Below are 10,000 nucleotides of genomic sequence, written 5' to 3'. Positions count from 1 at the left end.
TAACCTTATTTTAAAATCTTTCTAGTAGTCGTTTCTGGTAACGAAAGAGGTTTAAATTATACTTCCTCTCTCTCTTGTCAACGATCTATTCACAAATCAGAATGGAGAAAAGACATGAATCATCTTAAATCTAATTTTACGAGAAAGTTATTTCCGGAAATATTTGCTTGAAGAGAAACTGGGGAAGTGTTGCTTGCGAAACACGTAATTATATCGACGAATTTCAGCCTGCGATAAACTGACGAGTGCAGCCGTTATAACATTTGGAACCCCTGTATTTTTTATTGATCCATTTCTCCCCTCCACCGTTCCTCCCTTTTCCTCTCTGCCTCTCTTTCGCACACACGAACACACATAATTTTCTTTCTCTCTTCCTATTTCTTTCCGATTCTGTAATTTGTCCCTCCCTCCTTCCTTCCCTTCGTCTTTCCCTCCCTTCGTCTTTCCCTCCCTCCCTCCCTCTTTCCGTCCCTTCTGCCTTCCTTCCCTCCCTTCTCTCCTTCCCTCCCGGCCCTGACCTTCTCACTAGCATCCTCTTTCGTATCCTTACAAATGTTACCGCAATTATCCCTCGACTTCGGTTCACGTGGGCAGTCGCCGACGGCTGCAACGTGCCTCATCCTCGTTCGAAAAATACCTTCTATTTCTGGAAAGATCTTTACAAGCTATTTCCGCCTCGAAGAAACGGCAAGAGTTTGGTTGCCATTCTTCCCATTCCTTGTCTTTCTTCTTCTTCTTTTTCTCTTCCTCCTCCTCCACCTCCTCCTCCTTCTTCTTTTCTTTTTCTTCTTCTTTTTCTTCTCCTTCTTCTTCTTGGAGTGAATACATATTGATTGAGAACCGAATGAGTAAAAATTACGAGCCTCACCCACTGGTTCGTGGTAAAGACTCGGCGGGCAGTGAAACGTGAAGCATTAATGGTTCGAGAGAGAGAAAAAATGGCCGAGGAAAATCATCACAATAACCGCCCCAAAATAAAGAAAAGGAATGATCTCGATGTCTTTTCCCGCTGATTTTTTCTCTTTTCCTCGGTCACCTTTCATTTACTCTCTTTTTCCAGCTCCTTCTCTCTTCCTCTCTCTCCCTCCATTTACTTTTTTTTCTCCGTCTCCCTTTCTCACCTTTCTTCATCTCTCCACCCATTTACTCTCTTTCTCTCGCTCCGTCTCTCACCTCTCTTCCTCCATTCACTCTCTTTCTCCCGCTCCCTCTCTCTCTCTCCTACCATTTACTAATTTTCCCCCGTTTCATCTCACCCTCTCTCTTCCTCTCCCTCCATTTGCTCTTTTTCCTCCGCTCCCTTTTTCCCTCGCCCTCTTTCCCTCGCCCCGCCCTCTCCCTCCCTCCCTCCCTCCCTCCCTCCCTCCCTTCCTCCGCGAGCTCCCAGCGCCGCCCCACACGCACCTCGTTCCCCGCGCGCCACAAACTATGCATTGTGTGGGCCGTTCACGCCACGCTGGTGTTCTTCACCCGGATGCAAGACAATGAGGAAAAGAACCGACCCAGTACAATGAGGCATTGACGCATCCACCAAGCCAAACCAAATCAAGCTAATTCAAGTCGATATGATATCAAGTTGAGTCGATCTGAGTTAAGCTAAGTCAAGTTGAGCTAATGTCAAGTCATGCCAAGTCTAACTAAGTCAAGTCATTCCTTCATCCTTATAAGAGACTTTTCCCACGAATGCCCCCCCCCCCCCGACCTCCCACAGCAGTATGTCGTATAGGGTCGGTCTAAACGTCCCATATTTGGATACGTGTGTTCCCATAGGCCTATGCGTTCGACATACATCCCCCTGCGTGTTGTTCTTGCGTTCCTATTTCATTCTCTTATCTGCAGCGGGCTAGGAGGGGAGGGGGAGGGATGGCGTGTCTTATCCTCGCCGAGGCATATTAAAGTTGTTATCTAGAGTGGGTCATTTTATCTCGGATTATCATATCGATGTACTTGACATTCTTCAGATATTTTTCTAAGGAGTTCTATATTCATTTCTTACCATATCTTATCACCAATAGCTTGATGTCAGATGTTGCAAACCAGCTTTTGGCCAAGACGTCATGCACAAGAACGTTACAGTGTCGCTGAGGTGACGTAAGACTTCGTGGCGGAAGTTGAGCGAGCGGTGGGACGTGAAGCGGAAGGGATGGAAGATGAGAGAGAGAGAGAGAGAGAGAGAGAGAGAGAGAGAGAGAGAGAGAGAGAGAGAGAGAGAGAGAGAGACAGAGAGAGAGAGAGAGAGAGAGAGAGAGAGAGAGAGAGAGAATGAAGGAAGAAAGACGGAATGGAAAAGGAACGCGAGAGATCTGAAAAATAGGCACAGGATGGCAGCAGATAAATCCGAAGAGAATGATAAGAAAGAGGAAATGAACACAGACAGGAACGGTAAAGAAACAGAGAGAATGGAGGATGCCGTTGAAAAGAAGCTAATGAGAGAAGATAAAAAAACACATTTAGATAACAACGACGACGACAATAACAGTATCAGAGGAAAAGGTATGCAGCCCTCTCCCCTCTCCCTTCCTCCCTACTCCCGCTCCCCCTCCCTTCCTCCCCATCCGCAGCTTCCCCCTTCCCCCCTCCCAAGACGTCTCACGACTGCCATCACTGTGACATAATGGAACCGTTACTTTCCTGCATGGCAGCATGACGAACGCCCGTATGTCACCTGCTATGCGGCGACATTGCCTTCAGATACTTACTCCTTTAAAGACTTATGTTGCATGTAGAAATTTCTAGGTAACTCTCTATGGAAACACGTAACACGCCTGATAATTGTTATTTCCACAGCATGCGACAGTGCAATACGTGACCTGAATGCAATCATGACATTGCACTACAACCTGTTCTACAGAGAACAAACGCCGCGCCGGACAAACAATACCCTCCCTGAAAGCGCCACCACACTGCGTAAACACCACCATACGAGCACCATAACAGCGCCGAAGGAAAGTGTGTCACGCGGCAGCGGATTCCCCAAAAGGAAGACGAGGAGCCAGGGTCTCTCGCCCCCTCGACCTCTGCGGCCTCGGGGGGCGGGGCGGGCCTTACCTTGAGGTGCCCAGGAGCTCACGACGTCCTTCCTGAGGGAGGACGGGAGGCCGGGGGTGGAGACGGTGCGCTTGGGCGTGGTGGTGGCGGGCGGCGGCCGATATCCTGGGGCGTGGTAGCGGGCGGACCGCGGCCCCGTGGTACCGCCCGTCAATCTGTCGAGGGTGGAAGGTGGGGAGGAGAAGTGGGTGTGGGCGGAGGAGGTGACTGCAGCAGGCACCTTGTTGAGGAGGGCGGACTGAGATCTGGGGAGGGAGGCCGTGGAGGCCACCTGGGTGGGGTTGGAGCGGGGCAGCGTGGTGGAGCGCACTTCCGGCGACATGCGATCCTTGCTGGTGTCGGGCATGGACGAGCGGCGGGCGTAGCGGAAGAAGCTCAGCTTCTTGGGCTTCTTCTCGTCCTCCTCCTCGGGGCCGGAGGAGCCCTGCAGGGAGCCCCGCGACCCGGCGTTCAGGGACCCTCGACTAGAAGCTGCCAGGCTGCCGCGGCTGCTCGTGGTCAGGGAACCGCGGCTGGACGCGTTCAGGCGGAAGTTGGAGGAGCTGCTCCCGATGTGGCAGTCGAGGGAGTCGGACGCCTTCAGGGTGGAGTCGGAGTCGAGCTGCTCGTAGCTGCTGGAGAACTCCGACGAACGGACGCGGTCCAGCAAGTCCCCGAGAGATTCCGACCTCTCGCCCGTCGTCTTGACCTCCTCCTGGTGGATCTTCTCGAGGCTCATGTGACTCTTGGCCTTCCGGGCCTCCTGGCGGCGGGCGCTGCGGCGGGCCCGCGGGACGCCGTGGTGCTCGCGGACGTCGAACTTGTCCTTGTCAATGGTGACGCTCTGCCACACCTCCACCTCGTTGTTGCTTCCTTCCGTCACGAAGTACTGGATGTTGGTGACGCCCCGCTCCTCCAGGCTGCGCTGCGACGCCGTGGCCTGCTGAGGCCGCCCCGCGTCGAGGCGCGCGTGGTGGCGCGGCGAGTCGTGCGAAGCGAACACCGTGCGCTCGCTCTCCAGGGACGTGAAATCCTCCGCCGAGGACCTCTCGCTGATGATGGAGAGAGGGCCTTGCCTTCGGCGGGCCTTGGGCGTGCCGGGGTCCGACTCGGGCGACTGCTCGGTGTCCGTGGGGCTGTCCTCGGACTCGAAGCTGGTGCTCGTCAGCGAGCTCTTCTCCACCGACGAGTCGATGGAGATGGAGTCGACCGACTTGTGCTTCCTGGGGATGAACAGCGGCACCTTGGGGCTGGACGTGACGGGGTGGCCGCCGCTGAGGGAATCGTCGTCGCCGTTCTCGCTCCCGCCGGACACCTCGTGCATGAGAGCCACAAGGCGGTTGCCGATGTGGTGCATGACCTTGGCCAGGAGGGGCGGGGAGGCGCCCTGCGAGCCCGAGCCGATGCTGCCTCGGTCACTGTCTGGCTTCATGCGCGAGATGGACGACATGAGCCGCTGGTACACGAACACCGTGTCCCGGCTGGACGGGGAGGCGTCCTCGGAGCTCTCCGAACACGCCCTCCCGCCGAAGAGGGAGTGGGCGCTGTCAGTGTCGCTCGGCTCCCGGCTTTGGTCGAACTTTTGGATAATCTGCTGGCAGGAGGCGGATATCTGCTCCTGGAGGTCGCTCTTCATCTCAGGGTCGGCCTGATCCAGCAGGGCGTAGGCGCCTTCCAGGTCGCTGCTTGTGTAGTCTGAAGAGTCGTAGGAGTCACTCCACGTGTCTTCAGAGCTCAGGTACTCGACGATTTCCTTCACCTGCTCGTCATTGATGCCCGGGACGGTCTTCATGAGGTTGGTGAGTTTCGCCTCGAAAGCCAGCAGCTGGGGAGGCTTCACCCGCTGGCCCTTGGGGGCTTCGCGGGTGTTTGAGATCATCGTCTTGAAGAAAGCGCGCATCTTGCTCATCATCATGTTGGTCTCCTCGTCGGAACTCCAGTTGTTGAAGGAGTCCTTGCGGCAGATCTTGTTGCGGGCCTTGTTGGGGCAGAAGGGCGGCAGGTCGACCGAAGAGCCTGTGCTCGACCTCGACACCTTCCCCTCGCCGCCGCTGCGCTCCTCGTTCTCCGACTTGTTGTTGTTGCTGTCGTTGTCGAAGCTGTCGCTCTTGTTCTCCTCGCCCTTGGACAGCGGGTCCTGGTCCTTATCCTTCGACCTCGAGCCCTCGCCGTCCTCTAGGCTGGACTCGGAGGACATGCCGGCCTTCTGCTCCTTCGAGGTATCCTCCGGCTTATCCTTGAGGAGGTCGTCCGAGCTGCCGATGAAACCGCTGTCTCGACTTTGATACTTTCTGTCGGCGAGGTCGCCCTCCTTCTCCTCCTTCTCGTCGTGCTTCTCTCTGCCATCTTTATCACATTCTATCGTCACTCTTTTGGTCACTTTCTCGGCTTCCTGCACCAGGGACTTTAGCGCCTCAGCGTTTTTTAGATCACAGATTTCCTCTCTATGTTCGATATCGATATGCTCAAGGCCTCGAAGTTCACTCTTATCACTATCAGATCTCTTATCAGAATAATCACTAGAACTCTTTTTCTTTTTTCTTCGCTTGATGGTGTCGAACTGACCGTCGGCTTTGTCGAAGGCGGTCTCCTCGGATTCGGTGGAGCCCTCGTCCTCGCCGCTGACGAGGGTCCTATCGACCTCGTCCCCCTCGGAGTGGTGGGAGCCGTCGCTGGGCGCGCCGTCGGCCCTCTCGCTCGTGGCGAGGCACCTGTTCGCGACGCCCGGCCGGAACCCCCGCGGTCTTCTCACCAGCTTCTTACGGGGTTGCTCAGGGCTCGGGGAACCCTCAGAGTCACTCCCGACGGAGCCGCTCTCGTCGGTGTGGAGCTCCGAGTCCTCCCCGACAGACCTGATGGACGGCTGTCTTTCAAACCTCAAGAGGAAGTATTTTTCCAAGCGAGACGAGGCCAACTCCGCAGGATCTATATCCTCGTCGAACTTCGAGTCGACGTCGAGCCCTTCGCTGAAGATGGAGCTCGACGTCTCGGAGAAGGTGTCGCTGTATTCGCTCTCCTCGTTGGCGTACCTCATAGGGTCCACCGGGCCGTTTCCGAGGCCGTAGTAGAAGTACTTTTCGAGCTCCGATGGCGCCGCCTTCGCTCCGTCCTCATCCTTGGGCTTCCTCTCGTAGTCGCTCTCCTCGCAGCTCTCCTCGATGATGGTGTGGAGCGTGAAGTCGATGGCTCGGTTGCAGTAGCCTCGGAGCTCGTCCTCGCGCTCCATGATCTCGTCGCCGGAGGACTCGCTGTAGTAAGACTCGCTGTGAATGGACTCGCCATCCTCCATGGAGTCGAACTTTCCGTCGACTTCATTCTCGATGAACGAGTCACCGCCACTGAACTCGTCGGCCTCGTTGAAGTGGTGTGCCTCGTCGAACGAGATGTCCTCCTCGAACATCGCCTCGTCCGGGAAGGGCACGATCCGCTCGGCATCCTCCCCAGAGTCATAATCGTGAGGGATGGAATAGTCCTCCTCGATGTCGATACCGTGGTGCTCCTCGTAGGCAAGGAGGTCACCCTCGGAGTGGTCCGGCGTCGGGTTGGGGCTAGTGGGACTCGTGGTTGCGGGAGACTCAACGATTTCGGGACGGTCGACCTTCCGACGTCGAATCTCCGGGGTTTTGTTGAAGCGGCGCGGCGCGTGCGGCGAGTCGGTGCCAAGGGTGAGGGTGAAGTAGTTGGCGAGGCCGGAGGACGACTCCTTCATCTCCGTGGGCGATCGCCGGAACTGCTGCTGCCTCTCTCGCGTGGTCAGAATCATGGACTGCAGCTCGCTCACCTGGCTGCGGCGCGCGGGCGAGGCGCTCCGCGACGAATCCGGGCTCGTGACGTGCACGGACATGACGTGCCCTCGGCGGCCGTCGCTCGTCACCTCCAGAATCGTGACGTCGTTGCCTTCATTTTTGATGTTCCTCTCGGCGTTCACGTTGATGCCATCGCCGTCGGCGTCTCCGTCCTCGCCGGACTCGGCCCCGGAGGAGCCGGTCACGACGATGCACGTGGGCTTGATCTGCACGTCCGAGTCCGTGGAGTCGGAGCGAATGTAGATCCTGCCGTGCGAGGAGAGGCGCGTGTTGGAGTCGTCCTCGTCGCCCACGGACACGATGGACACCAGGTTCCCTTCCTCGCTGTTGTCGGAGCACTGAGACTCGCTGTCTGCGCCGTGGAGGACGGAGTCTGCGGACGAGGGCCCGTCTGAGTCACGACTCTTGTCGTCGTGGTCGTGCAGGTTGGGCCGCTGCTGGAGCGCGAATCTGCGTAGCTCGGCGTGGAGCTTTCCTCCTTCCACCACGGTGTCAGCGGAGTCACTGGCGTCGGCGTCGGATCTCTCGATGTCAGAGGAGGAGGAGACGCCGTCGGAGGAGGAGGACCGTTTGGTGCGTCTGGAGGGCACGGGCGGCGTGTGGCGCGACACCACTTCGGGAGAGCGTACTCGCCGTACAGCAAATCTTCTCACTTCCTGTTTTACGCCCTCACCGCCCACCACGCCCACAGGGATGCTGACACCATCGTCAGGAGGATCGTGGTCTTGCTCCGTTACACTAATCTTCACCACGTTCCCTTGGTCGTCGGGCTCCACCTCGCTTTCGCCCGCGCTGGAGTGCCCCGACTCACTCGACTCCCTCCCAGCACTGTTCACTTCACTCTCACACTTCACGCCGTCCTCCTGCGTGGAATCCTTCGCAACGCAAGGCAGCGCTTCGGTATCCTCGGGCTGCGACTGCGGGTTAGCGGTGTCAGCGCTCGGAGCGAGAGGCGACGTGTGCGGGCCCGCAGGCGCGTCATGTGGTACTGACGTGTGGTTGGCGGAGGCAGCAGCGCTGTGTTCCACTTGTACACTTCCGGCGTCGACAGCACTAGTGCCAGCAGGTTCGGGGCTCTCTCCGCCGCCGCCACCGCTGAGGGTTGCCACGCCGGAGTTACTTTCAGCATCAGTCCCCGACCCTTCACTTTCTCGCGTCGGCTCACTCTCTCTCGCGGAGACGGTCAAGGCGTCTCCTGAGGGCGTAGCAGCAGGACCAGCCTCTGCCTCGCCCTCTTCGCACACAGCCGCCTCGTCGCCGAGCGCGGCCGACCCACCGCCGCCCGCAGCCCCGTCGTCGTGAGAGCCCGAGGGTACCTCCTCGGGACTCGTGTCTCCGCCCGGGGCTACAGCGGCCTCCTCATTCACGGGTTCTTCCTCTGGCGTCGCCTCCTCCCGGGAGTCTACAGGAGGCGCGGAGCCTTCGGGGACAGCCTCTGCCTGACTAGAGGACTCGGTGACCTCTGCCTGAGTGACCTCTTCTCGGCAGGGCTCATCAGCACCCTCATTATTAGCACTGTCGTCCAGCGCGCCTCCAGACGCTACTGTTTTGTCTTCTTCGGAGGGATCAGCAGACACGCTGCTGGTCGCATTCTCCTCAACAGGACTCGTTTTTTCGTCCTGGGCGAGCGCCGCCTCCGCCTCACTCACTGCGCTCGTCTCGGTACTCGTGTCAGCATTATCAACACTTACGTCACCCTCGACACGTGCGCCATCACTCACACTCACTACAGCACCATCATTACCCTCTACACTTTGCACCATTTTTTCATCTTCTACCATATTATCTCCACTCGTCACCTCACACTTTTCTACACTCACATCACCACTTTCACTAGTACTAGCCACTTCGGTTTTCTTCAGCACATTCTCCCCCTCATTCACTACTCCATCTCCCTCCACCACAACTCCCTCTCCCTCGGCTTCTGCCAAAACACTGACGGATTCCTCATTGCATTCCTCGGTCTCACGAACACTAGCAACTGCTTCACTCTGTTGCACGTCCCTGGTTTCGACATGCTGGCTTGAATTTTCTTCTTTTTCCACTGTTTCTTCCACGCTATTATCTGTTGTTTCCACCTCTGCGTTCCCATCCACTCCGTCGCCCTCAGAAAGATCACACAGCACTTTGTTTACAGCCACAGCCGTCGCTTCCTCCTCCTTCTCCTCTCCCTCACCCCCGCCGGCCGTGACGTCATCAAAGGTAGTGTCAACAATATCTGCGCTGACTGCTTCATTGACAGCCTCGATGACGTTGACCTCCTGCTTGAGGCTAACCACCGGCGGGCTCTCCTCGTCTTCCTCGTCGTCGAGGGCTTCGCTGTGAGCCTTTTCGAGACCGGAGTCGGTCGAGGAAGACCTAGTGAGGGTATACTCTCTGCTAACGTGCTTTTCCTCGTCTGTGTCACTACCACTTGAGGACGAGGTGGAACTGTCGTGTTCTTCGGCTTCGAGGTGTTTGCCAACCTCACCTTCAGGGAGGTTTTCCGTCTCGCTTCCGCCATCAACTTCACCGACTAGAGAGATGTTGTAACTTCGAGACACGTGCATCTCCTCATCCGTGTCCTCGGCCTCGCTGGTGTTGCTCGAGGGCGGGCTATCGTCCTCGGGGACAAGTGAGATCGGAGCAGCGGGGGAATCTGTCTGCGACGCGCCCTCGGACGGGATAACTCTCTCCGATGCGTCGAGATCACCGCCATTTTCTTGGGGTTGCGAGGCCTCGGCGGGAAGCTTGTGTTGTGATCGTAGGGCACTCATGGTCCTCCTTGGCGCTGGCTGGGGCGGGGACGGGCGTGTGTTGTGGCTGGGGTGTGCGTGCGCGGTGGTAGCTGCTGCTATGCGGGGGGACCTAGGAGCCTCCTCCCCCCCACCTGGGCCGCCATGATCCCTCTTACACTCCGCTCCTAACACACTCGCCTCACCATCTTCACTCTTTCTTCCCTCCTTCAAGTCACTCTTCACGCACTTCACACTCGCGCCGCGGTCGTCACGGTATTCGAAATCACTCGCGGAATCGCCGCCTAAATCACTACTAACACAGGAACTGTTGTCCAAGAGCCTCTCATCCGCCTCCGAGTCGGACGGCTGCGCGACTGAGGTCTCTCTGCTGAGCGTGAGGTGCAGGTGGAAGGAGGGGGGGTGAGGCAGGTGGGGGGTGATCAGCGCCGA

The 10,000-nt window shown here is 57.5% G+C and overlaps 1 protein-coding gene across 1 annotated transcript in view; it reads right to left on the bottom strand.

Moving 5' to 3' along the window:
• Positions 1–10,000, bottom strand: part of LOC138862696 (pneumococcal serine-rich repeat protein-like) — an 88,578-nt gene that overhangs the window by 76,726 nt on the left and 1,852 nt on the right. Inside the window, exon 1 of the mRNA XM_070125510.1 lies at positions 3,049–10,000. This exon is cut by the window's right edge and continues 1,852 nt beyond it. Coding sequence (XP_069981611.1) covers positions 3,049–10,000 — 6,952 coding nt within the window. The remainder of the gene's footprint in view (positions 1–3,048) is intronic.

The sequence above is a fragment of the Penaeus vannamei genome, chromosome 9 (assembly GCF_042767895.1).
Source record: "Penaeus vannamei isolate JL-2024 chromosome 9, ASM4276789v1, whole genome shotgun sequence".
In the NCBI taxonomy this organism is placed as follows: Eukaryota; Metazoa; Arthropoda; class Malacostraca; order Decapoda; family Penaeidae; genus Penaeus; species Penaeus vannamei.
This window is presented reverse-complemented; position numbering and strand designations above follow the sequence as displayed.